The sequence below is a fragment of the Nomascus leucogenys genome, chromosome 22a (assembly GCF_006542625.1).
Source record: "Nomascus leucogenys isolate Asia chromosome 22a, Asia_NLE_v1, whole genome shotgun sequence".
NCBI lineage: Eukaryota > Metazoa > Chordata > Mammalia > Primates > Hylobatidae > Nomascus > Nomascus leucogenys.
The window spans coordinates 109,025,148-109,046,816 of record NC_044402.1 but is presented as its reverse complement, the minus strand read 5'-3'; the positions used below and the strand labels follow the sequence as shown (position 1 = coordinate 109,046,816).

General features: G+C 38.5%; 1 protein-coding gene across 4 annotated transcripts in view; it reads right to left on the bottom strand.

Annotated features, from left to right (window-relative positions):
* Positions 1–21,669, bottom strand: part of PTH2R (parathyroid hormone 2 receptor) — a 127,618-nt gene that overhangs the window by 9,120 nt on the left and 96,829 nt on the right. For 3 of the 4 annotated variants that reach the window (XM_030803443.1, XM_030803442.1, XM_003254012.2), the window contains one exon: positions 4,191–4,285. The exons of the other annotated variant lie outside the window; for it this stretch is intronic. In XM_030803443.1, the coding sequence (XP_030659303.1) occupies positions 4,191–4,285 (95 nt within the window). The remainder of the gene's footprint in view (positions 1–4,190; positions 4,286–21,669) is intronic. 4 annotated transcript variants of the gene reach the window in all.

The window sequence follows — 21,669 nt, the reverse complement described above, 5'->3', positions numbered from 1 at the left end:
ACTGATAGCGGTCTTCTGGTTTGCTGGAAACATGGTGTGCACTGTGTCCAAGGGCAAAGCCATGAGAGGAATGCAAAGAAGTCAGGTGGTTTTAGGACTCAGTGTCCTGTTTAGAAAATAGATTCCTAATTCTGTGCTCTCTCTCCCTAGGTGATGTCTCTCCAGGTGAGCAGCTCTAGAAAATCTCTGATTTTCTTTTAAGAATCAATCTAGCTTTAAAAAACCACTATTGCTCTTAAGCCTTTCTTGATTGATCCCCATGGCCTTGAATTAATCCTTCCCTCTTTTCTGTATACATAGCACTTTGTACGGGCATCTCTGTTGGTACTTTCCCCATTTTATTTAATTAAATCAATCATAATATCTATCTCTCCCACTCTCTCTGTCTCTACCCATCCCCACCTAAATTGGGGGTTCAAGAAGGGCACTCAGCAAATGACGCTACTGGCCATTAAGCACCATGCTCCTGTTACATCCCATGCTGGTTGCTTCATTTTATTCTAACAACCATGGGAGAGAGCTACTATTATCCCATTGCCAAGAGAGGATAGAGGCTCACAGAGAGAAAGTATCCATTCAATGTGATGCAGTAAGTGATGGATGCAGCCTTAAAACCTCTCCTCTTTACTCTCGTGCTATGTAATAAATACTGGTTGGATTTATTATAAAAATAATAAACATTAAATATGAGTTTTGTCTGACATTAAATGGGGAGTGAAATTAGTCAAAACATTCAAGTATTCTTTTTCACTGAATCTTGCATTTTTTCATATCTGTTTTTCCAGGCCTGGCAATCTCTTCTTGCTTTATGAAGTAATTGAGTTGTAATTTAAAAGGAAAAAAATGTATTATCCATGTTATTAAATCTAATAGATGATTGAATTTTATTCACACAATTTTGTTTTAGGGTAAATGATTGTAAACTATAGTTATACACTATGCCACCATTGAGGGAAACTGGTTAAAGGATATATGGAATCTCTCTGTGTTATTTTTGCAACTGTATGTGAATCTACAATTATCTCAAGATAAAAAGTTATTTTAAGAACTGATTCATTAACTCATTTCCATTTTAAACCACCATGACAACTAAGGGATTTTATGTACTTTTCAGAAGTCTTTCTTATTTGTGTGTGAGCACACATTCACCTGGAGAGATTATCTCAGCTCTGAAAGGTGTTTTCAGTTTTTCATAGTAGTATGCATGGAAACATGCTCTGTAACTGTTTTAGATGCCACCATTTGGAAATTTTATATTGTTTTATTTTAGCAAGAATATTTGAACATTTGTTAGACAAAGGTGATAACAGAATGGAAGATAAGTTTAAAGGTACAAAAATTAGCTGATATAAATTTAAATACTCAACCCTCATTGTAGGAATGTCACTGAGACAGGGACACAGATTTAATTTTCCTAAGCCTATTTAAAAAGTGAGATGCTATTTAAACTTGAAAATCTAAGGCCTCAGAAACAGAATATGGAACTGAATTCTCAAATTGGTGTCAAGCAGGTTCCCACATTTTTCTCTGAAAAAAGAGTCACTCTTCACTACATTTTTATCTGTGACTTAACTTTGGACATAATTAAGGATATTAAATATGTTTCAGCCATTAAAAAAATGTATTTGGCTGAAAAATACTTTTTCTGACTTCTATTAGTCTAAACTGTTCTAATTAACAATTTCGTACTTGAAATCTTCTGGGCACCAGATTATTTCAAAGTTATTCTGAATTCTGAGTAGTTGATTATTTCAATCCTTGATAAATTATTCTCTTCAATTATTCTGGGAAATAATCCTCCATGAATTAATTCAAAATATTGTCTATTCCATCCATTTTTAAAGATAGTCCACACTTTGTTACCTCCAAAATTTACTTTACTAAAAGTATTAGTTCATGTCATTCAGAACTATAGAAATAAGCAGCTTTGTTCAGAACTAGAGAAGTAAGTAGCTTCTAAACACCACTACACTCTTCCACTTTATGAAGAAGAGTGAAAAGTTATTTACATTTTTTATTATTCTATCCTTTGGCCTATGTCTTCTCAGATGGGATGTGACATGAGAGACAAGCTATATTAGTATAGCATAGACCTTTCACCGTAAACTCATGCACAATGTATAATACTACCACTGACAGCATATTAAAAATAACTGGCACTAGCAGCTGCTGATTTGTTAATACTGTGCATCCTATGGGCATAGGATACTGTGAATCCTGCAGGTCATACCTGTAGTCTTTGCCGCTCAACAGTAAATACTACCTGTAGGGAGACCCCCTGAAACTATTGCTACGGAATAAAAGATGAAATGTTCCTGATTATTGTAAATACAAAGTTGCATGCAGGATTGTGTAAAGATAACGCCAGGTTGGACTGCCAGAATGAGCCAACAGCACGTGATGTGCTTCCCCCTGCAGAGAGCCTATGAATGGACGTGCAGTCAGGGAGGTTTCACATCACCAAGATTCCTATCCCAGAAAAGCAGATGTTCATAGCTCTGGGAGTGGAATGCGACCCTTGCAGAGAGCCTATAAATGGACGCATGAGGGGCACCTGTCCATTTGGATAAGATAGGGCTATAAACGCCCTCATCTTGCCACGGCTCTTCTAGGCCTCTTTAGGGTTAAGGCATACTCCCTTCTGAGAATTTCTGGTCTAACCAATTGTCTAGCTTCACGTCCTGTTTCTATGGATTGTTTGTAACCAGCTTTTGCTGCAACTGTTACTGCTGATTAATATCTTTTTAATCATAGGTTATGGAAAGACTGTGTTTCTGTTTTAAGGCTCTGTTAGAAATTACTGATGCACACACTATATTGTAAATTCTTATCTCTGCATGCTGTACTTCTGCATACAGATGTTATGTTGAAGAATTACTTCATCCCCATGTGACCATCTCACCTCATAATCAAATGACCCTAAATCCCTCACTAATCTACCCCCACCCTCACTAACCTTAATAATAAATACTGGTATATCCAGTGCATTGTTGGCACTGTGGGACCAGAAGGCGGTGACCCCCCTGGACCCAGCTTTCACTATCTTGTGTGTGTCTATTATTTCTCGACCTGCCGATCCGCCTGGGAACAAAGAGAGAGACCCGTTGCATTGCAGGCTGCTGGCCAGATCCCGCAATAACTACCTAAATGGTGGAGAGGACTAAATCAACGAGGACTTATGGAAGATTTGTGAGAGATCAAAATGCTGACGATGATGTTTTTCCTTTGTGTCTGAGATAGCATTTCATAACAATCTGAGACAGAAATAAATAGTTAACTGGAGATTATAAAGGCAAATCCACATCTACCTGATTACTAGATGTATGTGTCCAGTTGGATAGATGCCCCTAATATTCAAAATTTCCAAAATGATCATTATGTGAAATGCACACAACCTTAAGATAGTTTGATAATAATCACGAACACTTGATTTGTCCTTTTCTTCATGAAAGGCTGAAGAATGGACCTCTCTCAATCAATACATTTGCATATTTAGTGAGAGACAATTTGATGTAAAGATTAGAAACAATACAGCAAATCCACTTGATCTTTTCAGTTATGACATATTTGTAGAATGCAAATAAAATTGTCTGCCAAGATCATCAAGATATTTTCTGGGAGTTCATATATAATTGATGGGAACATCCCAATCTGCTAAAAACAGATTTTAAAATATACTTAGAATTTAAGCACAAGGGGTAGCTTTTGGGGTTACTTATGTTTTCTTAATACATATATGCTTTTCTGATAAATCACACAATAAATATACATTCATAAACTTAATCTCTTAAAGATATTTCAAATCTCTTTATATCTGTTCTTTACTTGAAACAGTAACCAAAGGCAGGACACGGTGGCTCATACCTGTAACCCCAGCATTTTGGGAGGCCAAGGCAGGTGGATCACCTGAGGTCAGGAGTTTGAGACCAGCCTGGCCAACAGGGCAAAACCTTGTCTCTACTAAAAATACAAAAATTAACTGGGCATGATGGCACACACCTGTAATCCCAGCTACTCGGGAGGCTGAGGCATGAGAATTGCTTGTACCCGGGAGGCGGAGGTTGCAGTGAGCCGAGATTGTACCATTGCACTCCAACCTGGGCAACAGAGCAAGACTCTGTCTCAAAAAAAAAAAGGAAAGAAATAGTAACCAAAATATTTCCTCTGATGGATGCCTGCCCTGAAATTACCTGTATTGCTTCCTTGTATCATGCCCAACTGCATTGGTCTCCCAGATTTTGGTAGCTAGAACTCTAACCGTATTCAGAAACAGGATAAAATTCAGCTGAAAAAGAAGGTTAAAAAGATTACAAAGAATTATTGTTAGTCTTCAAGATTTTTATAAACATTTACATAAATTGAAGTTTTTTCCATTCAAATAAGAAAAATTACCCATTTCATAAATGTGAACAGGGGAACCTGAGATCAGATATTGGAAGGCTAGTGATTCTCGATTCACCCTCATGAAAACACAAAGAAATATAAAGTTTCAACAACACTGAAAGTACCAGAGGATGATCTGCTCGGATCCACAGGAGCTTTCTAAACTGAAGTTTAGATGAAACCCTTTGGCAAACTGGCAGGACAAACGGTAATAGTTATTATATAAATGTAATCAACTGTCCTCTTTAAAATGAATTCCCAGCTACGTCTCTACTTTACAGAGAGGAATAATAGAGCTATTTTGGGGATTCTCTCTGTCTATGATGTATGAAAAGTATTAGGTGAAGGTGATATGAGGTGTTTTTTTTTTAACAGGAAGTAAGATGCTATATAAGAAAAGGCTCCCAGTGTACTTAATGAGATTGATTTTTTAAATGTTATAAGTGTGAATACCACTAGGGATAATCAAGTTCTGGCTTTTAAAAGGGGAGGGACAGGAGTGTTGAAAGAATAAGCCCCTTTCTGTCTGAGGACCTCAAGGATCAGTGAAGACATTCCAGATGAAGAATATGTCTCCAGGTCTGGGGTCATAAGGGGATGGAGGCCTGAAACTCTGGGTCCCTCCATTCAGGGAGATGTCTTCTTTCCAGAAAGTGCTAGTGCTTAGGAATAATGGAAATGTAGATTGCCAACAGTAGGCACTTGTCCCTGCCAGAGCAGGGGCAGAAGAGAAAGCCATCAAGTCCTGCAGTCCTGGGGATAGCTTGTCTGGCAGAGTCCTCAATCATTTCTAGAAGTTAGAGAATTTTGGTTATCAGAGGATTTGTGTGTCTCAGTCCCAAACTCAGCTGACTGTATCAGCCCTGAACACCCCACCAAACTCTCTGCTATCCAACCACTGACAACCCTGTGAGCACCTCTCAACAATCACAACTTTCTACAAGAACTGAGGGCTAGGTCTTGAGCCCGACACCTGGGCAAAAGACAAAGTTGTGCTGTGAGCTGATGAAAAGAAAGGGATGTTTCCAGGCTGATAATAGCTGCCATTTATTGAACATTTTCTAATTTAAAACCTTACATGAACATGGAGGAGACCCTTTAATTTTTTTACATCCATTTGTTATGGATGAAGAAACTTTAGCTCAAAGAGATTAACTGTTTTAACCTGGAATATCCACCAATCGGCTAGAATTTGAACCAGGTCTATGTGAGTCTGTATTGTGAATCCTTAACCACCATCTGATACCTTCTGTTCAGGAGGACAAAAAGATGCAAAATGTGAGAGTTGAGGATTTCCATCTTCACCCACTACAACTCGCAGCTCTCAGACAGATTTTGTTTTAATAAGGTGAAAAGCTACTTGAGTACTGCTCAGCTCACTGAGAAAGAAGCACGTGAGTGCTACTTTCTGAATGACAAGATTTATTTCATGCCCCATTAATTCTTGTCTCTCTAAGGCAATAGCCCCCGGCAATATGATGTAGCTGAGGTGAAGATATTGGGGAGTGATGCGTGGAACTGCTGGGTGAAGGACTAAGTGCTAGGAGCTGAAGCTGGAAGAGCTGTGGGGCAATACCAGCTGGATTGCCATTTGTCATGCCTTATCCCAGAAAAGGAAGAAGTATAGATGGCTTCTGATGAGCCAACCTTAAGCTTCACCTTATTAAAAGGCACAGGACCAAGCACTCTGTCCTTTAGTAGACTACACTAAATAAATCTGCACCCCCCACCCCCAGAAAATTGACTAAAGGAAATACATGCCAATCAGTCCATCCATTTAATAACTGAGAAGATATGTTCAAGGCCAACCAAATTGATTATGGAAAGAATTAAGAATTTTAAAATATTAAGACTGAGTAAAACTTGATGTCTTAAAAGATAATTAACAAAACACACACAGGACATATATACACACATATTGATACATGCAACAACAGCTGGATGAAATTCTAAATAATTATTCTGAATAATTTAGGAAAATATAGATTATGGGTTAATTAGAAACTAAGTTACTGACTACTAGCTATGGTAAATGAATTGACTCGGTCTCACAGCAGCTCTATGAGACAGGCATTTTCTTGTTCCCATTTCACAGATGAGGAACCTGAGGCACAGATTCCACATATTTTGCCCAGCCACACAGCTAGCAAGTGGCAGGGCCTTAATGCAGCCCATGCGGCCTGGATCCACACTGTACACCCTTAACCACTGCACTATAGTGTCCCTAAAATAGAGTTGAGTTAATAGTAGACCGAGATGGAGACAGAAATTTAAGAGCAGGATGGATTAACAAAAGATTATAAGGAATCTAAAATATAACCAAGTTTTAAAATCAATATTAGAACAAAAAACAGTAGATCTGACAAAGTAAGAAAATGAATTTGGCAATTTAGGAGACACTTGAAGAATCCTCCCAAAGGGAGGGAAAAAGAACAAAGACTTGAGAGTTTGAGAAAGGGCGTTCGAGTGAGGATGTGGCCAGGGATGTAAGAGAGGAAATTGCTACACTTTTGGCTTTGATGATGGAGGAAGGGACCAAGAGTCATGGAATGCCAGTGGCCTCTAGAAGCTGAAAAAGGTAAGGATTCCCCCCAGCACCTCCAGAAGGAAGGCAGCTCTGCCGACACCCCGATTTTAGGACTTCTGACACCCAGAACTGTAAGAGAACAAATGCATGTTATTTTAAGCCACTAAAGAAAGAAACGAAGAAGAACAAATACTGGTGTGAGGAGGTATATGAGGTATAAGATGCCTATCTGGAGGATGTGGCAGATTACTTCTCTTTCTGGAGAAAAGATAACAACAAATAGAATGAATCAATAAAAACATAACAGAAGAAAAATCTTGCACTAAAGGAAGACTTGAGTCTGCAAATGGGAAGGTTATATTTTATACCAGGCAAAAGAAATAAAAGAGAATAAGACAAAGAGGAAGTTTCTGGTGAGATTTTAGTAGTAGAAGTACTAGTAGTAGTAGAAGTAGCAATAGTAGTAGTAATTTTTTTAAATTAAGACATAATTCTAAGAAAAAAATCATTAAAAGTTTCTTGCATATTTCATGTAAACTTCCTGTAGGGAAAATTTTGCTTGAAGCAAACTACAGACAAAACAAAGCAAAGAAATTTAAAAAAAGAGAGAAGGCTTAGAATAACATGACCTTTAATAAACATTAAAGCCAATAACACATAGAATGAATTTTTTGTAAATATGGTTTTAAAATAATGCAAATATAGAAATCAAATTATTCTGCAATTAAAGATTCATTTTTTTAATTCCAATAGTTTCGGGGTAGAGGGAGTTTTTTGTTACATTGCTACGTTCTTTAATGGTGATTTCTGAGATTTCAGTGCACCCATCACCTGAGCAGTGTACACTGTACCCAATACGTAGTCTGCAATTAATGATTTAAATAAATGTAAAGATTTGTTCAGAGTGAACCACAGATGAACTAAAACAAAACATTTCAGCCATGGAAGCGCTGGCTGCTCAGTCTGTCCTGTCTTGAGACTTGGTTCCTGGAGTTTTCTTTGCCTGGATCCTTTACTCTCTCCACTCACTCGCTCTTCCTAGGTCGGTTCTCAGGGTTCAGGCTGAATGTCACTTATTCTCAGAAGCATTTTTCATGTTTAAATGTTAGTCTCACTCACTAAGCTTTAGCTGTGGGAGAAGAAATTGGTGTCTATCTTCCCCTCTACTCTCTCCTCTCCATTGCCTCACACAGGGCCTGCAACGTTCTTGGTGTTTAATCAAGATTTGTCCAATGAGAGTGAATAAATAGGCGAATGAGATATGTGCGCTGTAAACACTACTTATATTGAGGTAAATCAGCACATCCCCCTTCAATGTAGAATTTTCACTTCTAGGCATAACTCGCAAAAATGTAATCATAGAAAGAAGTCAAAATTTAGGCATAGAAAAGGTAACTTGCAGTGAGCAGACTTTCTCTGCAGCATCTCCAGGGATAGGAGCCTACTGCTCAGCATCCTGTGCCCAGGTGGGAAGATCCTGACTAATTATGGGGTTCTTCAATAGACCCACTTGTCTAACAGACCTAGGGTCACATCATCCACCCCAGCCTCCCACAGCAATAAGGTTCTCCCTCACTCCTTTGCTTTATATCTTAACATGTTTAGAATCAGGGCAGCCAAGAGGGATGCTATGTGTTAGTTTCCCTCAGAGACACTCTAAATACATCATATCTGCTCACCCCACATATTGGCTTATTTTTCAATATCACAAACATAAGAATTTTTTTGCACTGCTTATTTGCATATTGGTACTAAATGCTGAACTTTTACATAACAGGTAATAAACTCCCTGGTCTCTATCAAATACTATAATTTGATTATCTGTATCACAAATATAAAGACAAAATATATAGTTCATTTCTAATCAGTTGGAATTCAATTTATAACTTGGAGACAGTTTCTATGGCAAATGTTAGAGCTTTAATTTCATTTAAGGTTATATTTCTAACTGATTTAGAAAAGAAAAGGAGTTCTGAAGGGGAGATTTTTCTCTGGGGAAAAATCAATTTGGTATTTATAATTGTGTCAATGATCAGAGATTAAATTCTATCCACTTTTCTTAAAATTCCTTCCTTCCCAGTCAACCCTTGTTTTTGGTGACTGCACCTCTCCCTGCAACTGGGAGAAAATGAATCACTCACCCAAGAGCAGCTGAGAAGCATGTACCTTGTTTGTCCCTTTCTTTTCATATTTTGAAAAGTGCACTAGATATAATATTTTTAAAACTTATCACCTAAAACATTTCCTAAAGGCCTTTATTAGAAATACCATCTTATTCCTTCTGCCAGAGCTCCTTAAGATACCCTGTGACAGGTATGCAAAACAAAACATTTATTTAAAAAAAAATTAGCTCAGTATTTAATGCACTCTATGTAGTACGCAGCTTCCTCAGGAGTCACCTACTTGCTTAGTCATTCAATGTCATTCAATATTCAAATTTGATCATTACTGATAAAATGAGCAAACCCATGAAAAACACCACAAACTGTTTATTGACCAGAAAGATTAGTTCTTAGCTTGGATACACAATGATGATGTGAGACATGGCGAAACAAACATCTAAAAGTAAGTAAATATATGCCAATAAAAAGTGACCTGAAAAAGAAATAATCACCACTGCCCCATATATTCCTTATACCCATCAACATCTCTAATGCAAATCACAAGGTGTCAGTTACATTAGTTCTCTGGAGGGTTATTTAAAGGTCAAAATGTCTGCAATAATGTTGTCAGATAAACACTGGACAAGATATCCCCAAAATGCTTCTCAACTTGAACATTCTTTGATTCTATGAATTATTTTTATGGAGTTGCCAGAAAAGGAACTACTGCCTGAACTACTGCAAAAAAATAAGCATATGACTTCTAAAGTCTCAATGAGTGACAGACCCTAATTCCCTAATAGGTTTTATGGTTTGTTTGTTTTTTTAATGCCAGTTAAGGGTTGCTTTAAACACTGAGTTTAGGATTTTCTCTTTTATTACTCCTATTCTATAAGCATAGCTTAGACGTATGTACTATAAGAAATGTGACCCTGGAAGAAATTTCTATTATTCAAAGATAAAAGATATGTCATTAAATTAGTTATACATTTACATTTTATGACAATATTTACCTTTTCTTGGTTCTTAAAAAAAAAAAGTTCTCCTTATTGCACATTCACATTTTAATTCAGCTAAGATGAATCAACTCATTATAAAGGAAAATATTTTGAGACTTTACAGCATCTCCAAAGAAATGGATTTAAATCAATGGAATATGTGGGACTAACTCTCATCAAATAGCAAAAACCATGGATTGCCATCACGCTCACTGCCCAAGCTCACCAGCTGCTGCAGCACTGATCTCCTTCCATTACTCACATCAGCAGCTGACAGTTATTTATGGTTGTTACCATTTTAATAAAACTCTTTAATTCCTGTCTCTTTCTTGGAAGGTTGCATCAAGGGTACAGTCTCTCATACAGATGTCAGAATCAATCAAATAGGACTATGCACTTAAAGGTGAATAGTATCTCTCTTAGACATTTGCGTCTCCAAGCTAGTTCATCTTATCCATCCATCATAATACCTCTAGAGTTTTCTTTTTAAAACTCAAATCTGACCCACTTACTAACCTGCTTAAAATATTTTGATGTCTCATCACAATTTTAAGGAAAATTCCAACATGCTTTAGCATGACATGTGAGTCCACTCCCATCAAACTTCACAGCCTGATCTCCTGCATATTCTGCAGATGCATTGTTCCTTCCAGCCATAGAAAACATAACATGCCCACTTGGCATGGGCTAATCTCTAAGCCAGGAAAACCCTTCTCTGTGCTTTACCTATTAAGTGATTTAGGTAAGTGATTTCTACTCTTCCTTCATACTTTTAGTTCAAATCTCACGTTCTTGTTGTTTCCTTTATTAAGCCCTCCAGACAGAGTTTGGTGCTGTCTCTTCCCTATTCTGAACTTCACGATGGCGTCAGACAGACTTGGATAAGCTTATATCACTACTACATGAACCACCATTTCTGTTACTACACCTCTACTATTACCATGCTACCACTAGTAGTAGTATTACTAGTATTACTACCTGTATTATAGGCTACTATTTACTCAATGCCTTTCATAGGTTATACTAAGCCCTTTAATAATCTTACATAGTCCTCCTAATAACCCTATGAAGTAGATATTAGAATATCCAATTTCCTTTTTAGAAAACTTCATTTTAAAAGGGGCTAAATCATAGTACAGTCAGCAACTGGTAAGAGTTCACACAGGATTCATACACTTGTTCACACAATTACCAACCCTATAATAAAAACTATTATGAGTTGCACCTCCTCCACTAATGACCTGTATGACCTTGGATATGAGTTTGACTGCTTGTAGACTAGTAAAGTTAGTAAGACTCAACAAAATCTAAGATACCCCCAGCTCCAAAACCCTATAATTCTAAGTCAAATATTTCTCTGTGTGCCAGTATTGCCAGTCATAAAATTGAAACAATAATATGGATATATTTATGTCAGTTAACTATGAAGAAAACTATATTTTAAATGATTGTAAGGTACCTACATGTAGCATGCTTATCAAATAATCTTATGATCCACTATAAGTAATATCATTAAATATATATTTATATTTTCATTCAGTCAATATTTCCTAGGCACCAATAAAGGACAGGCATTCTAGAAAAATAAAAGAATAGATCATCCCTCCCCATGAGGAGCACACAGGGAAGACAGAGCTAGTAAATAAAATGCAATATGGTACACTTCTAAAGTGTCTGATCACATGAAACACAACTAGCCTCCCACAACCATGTGAACGCCCACTGCTTACACTGGCCAGGACTTTTGTGTAATTTCAGGTTTCATTGTTAAAGGAATTTGTCCAATCCAGTGTTCTCCAAATAAGTCATTTAGGGTGCCATCATCGTGATTTTGCCATATTGATATTATTTACCTACTATTGTCTACTTCATATCTTTCTTCAATCAACTTTCATTAAATTATTAAAATTCATATTTCATACCATTAAACATAAATAAAGAACCAGTAGAAGCTTTTATAAATAAGAGACAACTGTGAAGTACATATGATGGAAACAAAAAGCCTTATGAAATGTTATCTAGATTGGGTTGCCTGTCATACCTCCGCCTACCCCCAAAGAAAGACACCACACATGTGAGTGTTGTTCAAGACCAGGACCAAAATAAAACTTTCTCCTTGATGTGTTCAGAAGGGTTGGAAAGTGATCAATATTCATATATGATTCAATATTGCTTAATGACCTTGCATATACCACCTAAGTCATCTCATGCACCAGGGTATGTGCCCCTACATAAGGAAACACTGCTCTAGCTTAAATCCTATTGCAAGAAAGAGCAAAAACTGTGGGCTCTGGCATGGCATTGCCTGGGTTTGACCTTGGCTTCAGCATTTTCTAAATGTATAACCTCAGGCAAGTTATATAACCTTTCTTGAACCCAAACTGGGAATAATAAAAATACCTACTTAAAAGTTATTTGAGGATTAATGCAAAAAAAAAGACTCTGAAATATGCTTGAAACAAAAACGGACTCAAATATTTATTCATCAGATGATTAATAAAATATAGATTAACTTTGTTAAGAGACAAAGGAAGACTGTATTAGTCCATTTACATGCTGCTGATAAAGACATACCCGAGACTGAAAAGAAAAAAAAAAGGTTTAATGGACTTACAGTTCCATGTGGCTAGGGATGTCTCACAATCATAACAGAAAGTGAAAGGCACATCTCACATGGCAGCAGACAAGAGAAGAGAGCTTGTGCAGGGAAACTTCCCCTTATATAATCATCAGATCTCATGAGACTTATTCATTATCATGAGAATGGCTCAGGAAAGTGACCCCATGATTCAATTACCTCCCACTGGGTCCCTCCCACAACATGTGGGAATTCAAGATGAGATTTGGAGGTGAGGAACTTGTTGGGAACTGGAGTAAAGGTGACTCTTGTTATCTTTTATCAAAGAGACTGGTGGCATTTTGTCCCTGCCTTAGAGATTTTTGGAACTTTGAACTGGAGGGAAATGATTTAGGTATCATTCCACTACTGGACCCTCCCAAATCTCATATCCTCAAATTTCAAAAGCAATCACACCTTCCCAACAGTCCCCCAAAGTCTTAACTCATTTCAGCAACAGCTCAAAGTCCACATTCCAAAGTCTCATCCAAAACAAGGCAAGTCCCTTCTGCCTATGAGCCTGTAAAATCAAAATCAAGTTAGTTACTTCCTAGATACAATGAGGGTACAGGCATTGGGCAAATACAGCCATTCCAAATAGGAGAAATTGGCCAAAACAAAGGAGCTACAGGGCCCATGCAAGTCTGAAATTCACCAAAGTAGTTGAATTTTAAAGCTCCAAAATGACATCCTTTGACTCTATGTCTCACATCCAGGTCACGCTGATGAAAGAGGCAAGCTCCAATGGCCTTGGGCAGCTCTGCCCCTTTGGCTTTGCAGGGTATAGCACCCCTCCTGGCTTCTTTCACAAGCTGGCATTAAGTGTCTGCAGCTTTTCCAGGCACATGGTGCAAGCTGTCGGTGGAGCTACCATTCTGGGGTCTGGAGGACAGTGGCCCTCTTCTCACAGCTCCACTAGGCAATGCCCCAGTAGGGACTCTGTGTGACAGCTCCATCCCCACATTTCCCTTCCGCACTGCCCTGGCAGAGGTTCTCCATGAGGGCCTTGCCCTTGCAGCAAACTTCTGCCTGGACATCCAAGCATTTCCATACATTTTCTGAAATTTAGGCAGGTGTTTCCAAACCTCAGTTTTTGACTTCTATACACTTACAGGCTCAACACCACATGGAAGCTGCCAAGGCTTGGTGCTTGCACCCTCTGAAGCCATGGCCAGAGCTCTACATTGGCCCCTTTCAGCCATGGCTGGAGCAGCTGGGATACAGGGCACCAAGTCCCTAGGCTGCACACAGCACAGGGACCTTGGTCCCAGCCCACAAAACCACTTTTTCCTCCTAAACCTCCAGGCCTGTGATGGAAGGGGTTGCTGTGAAGACAACCTCTGATATGCCCTGGAGACATTTTCTCCATTGTCTTGGGGATTAACATTTGACTTCTTGTTACTAATACAAATTTCTGTAGCCAGCTTCAACTTCTCCTCAGAAAATGGGATTCTCTTTTTTATTGCATTGTCAGGCTGCAAATTTTCCAAACTTTTATGCTCTGTTTCCCTTTTAAAACTAAATGCCTTTAACAGCACCCAAGTCACCTCTTTAATGCTTTGCGGCTTAGAAATTTCTTCTGCCAGATACCTAAATCATTTGCCTCCAATTCAAAGTTCCAAAAATCTCTAGGGCAGGAACAAAATGGCACTAGTCTCTTTGATAAAAGATAACAAGAATCACCTTTGCTCCAGTTCCCAACAAGTTCCTCACCTCCATCTGAGACCACCTTAGCCTGGATTTCATTGTCCACATCATTATCAGCATTTTGATCAAAGCCATTCAACAAGTCTCTAGGGAGTTCCAAACTTTCCCACATTTTCCTGTTCCAACCTCTGCCTGTTACCCAGTTCCAAAGTCACTTAAACATTTTCAGGTATCTTCTCAGCAGCGCCCCACTCTACTGGTACCAATTTAGTGTATTAGTCTGTTTTCATGCTGCTGATAAAGGCATACCTGAGAATGGGAATTAAAAAAAGGTTTAATGGACTTACAGTTCCACATGGCTGGGGATGCCTCAAATCATGACAGAAGATGAAAGGGCACTTCTCACATGGTGGCAGACAAGAGAAGAGAGCTTGTGCAAGGAAACTCCCCCTTATATAATCATCAGATCTCATAACACATTCACGATCATGAGAACAGCACAAGAAAGACCTGCCCCCATGATTCAATTACCTCCCACAGATCCCTCCCACAACACATGGGAATTCAAGATGAGATTTGGGTGCAGACATAGCCAAACCGTATCAAAACATTTTGGTAAAGATAAAATTTGAGCAGAGCCTAGAAAGATAGTTTGATCATCTATCAATGGATGCTGGATGAAAGGATGGGTGAATGGGGAGAGTAATACAGCATGAAGGAAATACTTACATAAAGACAAATACCACAGTTCATCCTTTTCTTTTCCCTAACCTGTAAATTCAAGATCTCACGTTTCTGCTAGTACCATATAACTGTCCACACCATAATACTGGCATTCTCAAGGCCCTCTCATAAGTACCCAAGAGTAAGTCTGCTCAATATCCCAATCTGTATTTTTATGTCTCTGGTTTTATTTTGTTTCAGCTATTACAGTGCCTCTTGGTTGACATCAGTGCAAATGCAGGTGTTCGTGTCTCAGTCAGTGCCCCCAGCTTGGTCAGAATGTACTGAATCAACCAATCTCACCTTTCCCACTTCTTCCAGGCCAGCTGTCCTGCCTGCAGCATCTCCTGCTCTTCAGGCTGAGCATCCCTATGCCTTCTCATGATGCTTCAGGAGGCCCAGAACCAAAACAAAGCATCATGCTCTGTTGTTAATTAGGAAATATTTCTCTTATATTTTTATCTTACACGGAAGAATTAAAACATCATCCTCAAATCAACACCAAGACGACACAGGTGTCTGATAAATGATTACATTTGGGGATATTTATTTTCAGAACAAAATTTAGTATTTTCCAATGACTCTAGTTCTCTTAAACATAATTTTAACACACTTTAACAAAACAGAAAACAACAATGCTATAATTATAGATCCTACAATTCCAAAATTAAGTGATTCCTTCCAAACTTATACTGCAGTCTATGGTTATCTCTAAAAATCAGTTATCTTGACATGACTTCTCCTGACTGCTCATACTTAACAAATTCCTTTACTCTCTTAAATTTAGTTTACTTCATATATTGCTTAGAAATTCTGACCATAATTTATCTAATTTTACTCCTAGGTATACAAACATCAAATTAATAGAATCTACAGTATTATAATAGCCAAAGACAGAATTAAGTAACGGATCTAATTTGTATTTTAAATTCTGAGCAAATAGTTTCTTTGTCAGCATATATGATGCATATATTTACATAAAACCATGCCACATGCAATGCATGACTAAAAAACAACTTTATATCCTAAAGTTAACCTATTTTTAAAACTATGCACACAGCTATATAAATGGAAAGATTTTTCCCATAAATTCAAGACACAGTTTGACAGGTTTTAGAAAGCAAGTGAAAAGAATGTAGCCACAAAATGCATGTTAAAGTCTGTTTCATCACACTAGTCATGTGACCTATAACTGGGTGAGCTGTAGTTTTCTCCTCTAGAAATTGAAAAGATTGCATAAAATGAACTCACAAGTTCTTCAATTTTACTTGCTTTGTGCTCTTACTTTGCCTGTTTCCTCTTCCCAGTTCCCCATGATTTCTATTTTATATGCATGTTTTGTTTTTCCAACAAGTATTTATTGAGTGGTCATTCTGTGCCAGGAAACTAGCTAAGCTCTAAGTATCATAAGTTTAGAAAAAAAAAATGGTTCTTGTTTACATAAACCTTGCAGTTCGGTGGACAAGATGGACATTCAACAATGAAAGACAGGATATACTGTGATGTTGAAAAGAAAAAGCCTTTCTGTGCCCTGTAGATTATGATTGGTAATCTAATTTAGATTGGAGAGCATCAAGGTCACAAAGAAAAAGTAGTATTTCAAATGAGGCACAGAAGGAAGTACATTTCAACCTTCGAAAAGTACAGTGGGGCATGTAGAACAGCCCTGAGAAAAACAGAGGCGGACAAGGTCAAGCAACTGACTGGAAAACAACATAGCCAGGGTGTGGCATGTAAAGAGGCACAAGCACGAGTGAGGCATCTTTGCTGGATTATCAGAGATGTTAGACTTTATTATAAGTGCATGGAGTTCATTGGGTAGGGACATTGATCCTGAAGTCAGAACCCAGCTCCATCACTTAATATTGGGTATTCTTGGGCAGTTTCCTTATTTAGAGTTATTGGTCGGATTAGATACATTGATATACATAGAACATTTAAAACACTGCTTAGTACGTTGTAAGAACTATGTCGTGTTTGTTGTTGTTATTATCTTCATCCTGCCTGGCTTCACCAGACAGAACAACTCAGAAGAAGGAGCACGACACTCTGCACACATGGAGGTTAAGTTCTGGGCTTATTTCTCCCTTTACAGACACGTTCTAAAGTAAAATGAGGGATGTAGGCTTCATGGTCCCTAAGAATGTGGGCCTGAAATCCCAGGAGGAAAATATATAGGAGAGTTTTGCTGGAAATCACTGCAAGAGCATTTCATTATCAGATTAGCCTAGAGATGTCAGCTGCCGCATAGGAGACGGTGTAAGGCCAAATACAAATTTAAAAATAAGAGGCTTCATTCTCCCTGTTGAAAATGGGGGAAGAGATTTCACTTTCCTCCTTTTTCCTAGAGCATTTACCTTAGAAAACTTGTGTGTACTTTCTCATGTCTTTGAAATGTTTATAAATCCTTTTGAAGATTAGATAGGCCTTTGGTCAGCTTTATGGCCCAGGAATGCCTTTCGCAAGGACCTAGGAACCATCTTTTTGAAATGCTAACATCAAGAGAGATAGCATCCCTATCTCTTGGTTTTTGTAGGGTAGAAGCTTAACTTCTGTAGGCACCTATCTTGAAGTTGCAGAACTTCCTCCTGCCATAAAGAAATGACAAGCTTGTTTTTCCTCCAATAAAGCTACTTAGCCACAACAGGTGGTCACCCCAATTACCAGGTAAAATTAGGATGAATCATGTGTAGCATATAGTATTGTCAAGTCCCTCTTACTTGAGAACTAGTTGTTGTGTCTCTTGAAAACGTGTATATAATGCGTTGTAACTGCTTGGCTATAAAAAGGAGTGAGATTTCTTTCTCTTTGCAATCTCTTAGCAGATTGTGTGTAACGCACACCACATTCTGGTTGAATAACTTAATACTAAAAGTGTTTTTCTTCTGTATTACCTTTGTGGAGAAGATTTTTAGGTTAGGAGAAGATTTTTGTATTAAATTATATTTCCCCAATAGTAGAAAGCTAGGGGGAAAAAAAAAGAAAAGAAAGAAAAGAAAAGAAAACTTGCTCCCACCATTATAACAAACAAATGCTGGATAATCTGACAAAAATTTTTTTAACTTTTTAAAATGCATCAGAGAACAAAGTTACAGGATGACCAATTAACTCGAAATTTAAGGAAAGTCTGACATCTCCAAGGAGGATGGAATGTAAGCACTTGCTTCCCTGGGGCAGATGCCAAAAGCTAGCTGATAAGAAGAATTTGGCTGAAATGTCGAAAAATTGTACAAACAACGAACTATCCAAAAAAATTAAGAGCAAAATCAATTTACAATAACAACAAAAAGAATAAAATACTTAGAAATAAGTACCAAAAGCACAGGCAAGAAAAACAAAAATTAACAAGCAGGATTGCATTAAACTAAAATGCCTCTGCACAGCAAAGGAAACAATCAATAGAGTGAAAAGGCAACCTGTGAAATGGTAGAAAATATTTGCAATATTTATGTATTTAATGTATTCAATAAAAATTAATGTATTCAATAAGGGGCTAATATCCAAATTATATAAGGAACTCAGACAACTGAATACCAAGAAACAACCCAATTTAAAAATGGGCAAAGGAGCTGAATAGACGTTTCTCAAAAGAAGACATACAGCTCTAGCTCACCAAGCCCAAGTGGGGTGAGTTAGGAGGTCTCTATGCCATGCAGATTGCCCTCAAAGCAACCTACAAAAAAACTACAAAGGCCAGTGTGCCATCTACTGGAGGGGTGAAGAAACTTCACCGTTAACAGGCTGGATACCAAGGCACTTGGTGAAATTAGATGTTATCAGAAGTCCACTGAATGCCTAATCCATAAACCTTCCTCCCAGCATCTGGTGCAAGAAACTGCTAAGGACTTCAAAACAGATCAGCACATCCAGAGCACAGCTGCTGTTGCTTTGCAGGAAACAAGTGAGATCTATCAGGTTGGCCTTTCTGGAGACACCAAGGTGTGTGCAATCCAGGCCAAATGTGTAACAATTACGCCAAAAGACATCCATGCTGCATTCATGGAGAACTTGCTTTACAATCCACTATGATGGGAAACATTTCATTCTCAAAGAAAAAAAGTAAAAAGCTCTTCTTCCTCTTATTGGTATTTCTGAGCGTTAGATTCCCCCTGCAGCCACCCCCATGGAGTCAAAAGGCACCTAAGTAAATGACTGTGAGTGAAAAAATAGGGAATAGAAATCAGGTATTGGCAGTTTTTCCATTTTCGTTTTTGTGTGAATTTGTAATATAAATGCATGGAAACAAAGTATTAATGCACACCAAATGTTTCAGCTGAACAAGTTTCAGCAGTTCACCTTTACAGCAGTTATAAATAGACCTGTTAAATTTTTCTGAACAATGCCAGCATTTGGATTTTTTATAAAACAAATTTCTTGACAGTAACTAACTGGTGTTTGTAGCACTTTTATCATACAGTAAATTCCATCCATTCACTATACTTTTCTGAATAATCCTACAGGCAAGTACATGTTTTTAATGTTGTTTTTGCACTGTTCCTGTCAGTTTGCTACCAAAATGCATTAAACTACTTAAAAAAAAAAAAAAAAAAAAGGAGTTGGCCCCACGGTGGCTCATGCCTATAATTCCAGCACTTCGGGAGGCCGAGGCGGGTGGATCACCGAGGTCAGGAGTTTGAGACCAGCCTGGCCAACATGGTGAAATCACGTCTCTACTAAAAATACAAAAATACGCTGGGCATGGTGGCACGTGCCTGTAATCTCAGCTACTCGGGAGTCTGAGACAGGAGAATCACTCGAACCCGGGAGGCAGAGGTTGCAGTGAGCTGAGATCGCGCCACTGCTCTCCAGCCTGGGTGACAGAGTGAGATTCCATCTCAAAAAAACAGACTTACAAATAGCCAACAAGTGTGTGAAATTAGTATCATCACTAATTAGCAGAGAAATCCAAATCAAAACCACAAGCTATCACCTCATACCTGTTAGAATGGCTTCATGTGGCTGGGCATGGTGGCTCCCACCTGTAATCCCAGCACTATGGGAGGCAGAGGCGAGTGGATTGCTTGAGCCCAGGAGTTTGAGACCAGCCTGGGCAACATGGCAAAATCACATCTCTACAAAAAATACAAAAATTAGCCAGGCATGGTGGCACATGCCTGTAGTCCTAGTTACTCAGGAGGCTGAGGCAGGAGGATCACTTGAGCCCAGGAGATCAAGGCTACAGTGAGCCATGATTGCACCACTGCACTCCAGCCTGGGTGACAGAGTGAGATGGTGTCTCAAAAAAACAAACAAAGAATAGCTTAATGGCTGTTGGTAGTTCAAAAAGACAAAAGATAAACGTTAGCTAGGATGTGGAGAGAAAAAAAATGTGTACCTTGTTAGTATGAATGTGAGTAGGTACAGTCATTATGGGAAAAAAAATTAGGGGTTTTGTTTTGTTGCCCAGGCTGGTCTTGAACCCCTGGCCTCAAGCAAGCCTCCTGCCTATGCCTAGCAAAGCACTGGGATTACAGGCATAAGCCACCATGCCCAGTCTATTCCCATTTTATAGACGGCAAAAGTGGACCCTGGGTTTTTAAAACTTGCCCAAGCCTAGCCTGCCCAGTAAAATTTCAGCCTGCACATTCAACAGAAGGGCAGGCCTGGGATGTTAACAAAGACAGCCTGGCCCAGAATCTATGCTGTAACTACTGTGACACATTTGGCATCACTCCCAAGAAAGGGCAGACCTCCTTGGTCCTTCATACTGTGTCCATGTGCATCTCAAACGGGCTGGACAGACAAATCATGCACTGGTGTGGCAGAGCTTTCCCCGTCTTTACATCTTCACGCAGACCTGGAGAGAAGAGACCTCGGGTGCCCGTCAGGTTCACCACAGGGGCGCTAACTTACTGTCTCCTTGGTTTGCCGGCAAGTCACAGGGAAGATCATAGAATGTACTTAGGAAGAGGTTTCTTTTTCATCAAATATTTATTGCATTTAATAACAGGACCTCACATAGGAAGAAAGCGAAAGTGAAAATAACATTATGTTATACTTTTCTCACCTCGTGTTTTATTGTGTTTGAATAGAAGGTGAATCATGGAATGGTTTACCTGGAAAATTACAAAAGTGAGAGCTTAATAACTTTTTCAAAACGTAAATATTGATTTCTCGATTATAAAGTAAAGCCTTCTGATACCCCTAAAATGGAGAATACTAAAATTTTAACAAAAGGTTAAAAATAAGCTCTACTCCTACCAACAAGAGTTAATAATTATACCATTTTGGGTAGATAACGTTACAGCCTTTTAAAAAATAGTCACACCAATGGTATGCCAGGTTTTATGGGATATAAGGAGAGCGGACATTCTGCAATCAGAAGTGCCTATGCACAAACAGAGTAGCAATCATGGTGTCATCCTAGGGGACCATGGAGTCTGGGAAGCCAGATCATCCCTGGGAGTCCCCTCAGGTCTGAACGGCCACTTACTGATATACAAGGTACACTGTCTTAGCCTTATTGCTGTCCAGAAACCAACATTATTTTTATGACGTTATGGAGACATTTTTTAAGTTAATGTGTTGCAGGGAGTAGGAGAAATCTACCTGGAGTGTGGGCAAGTTATTAACATGTGAAAAGTAAAAATGATAATAGCTAATGCTTATAACGCTATGTGCCAGCCACTGTTCCTAATGCAGCCCAATGATTAACTCTCGTAATCTACACTA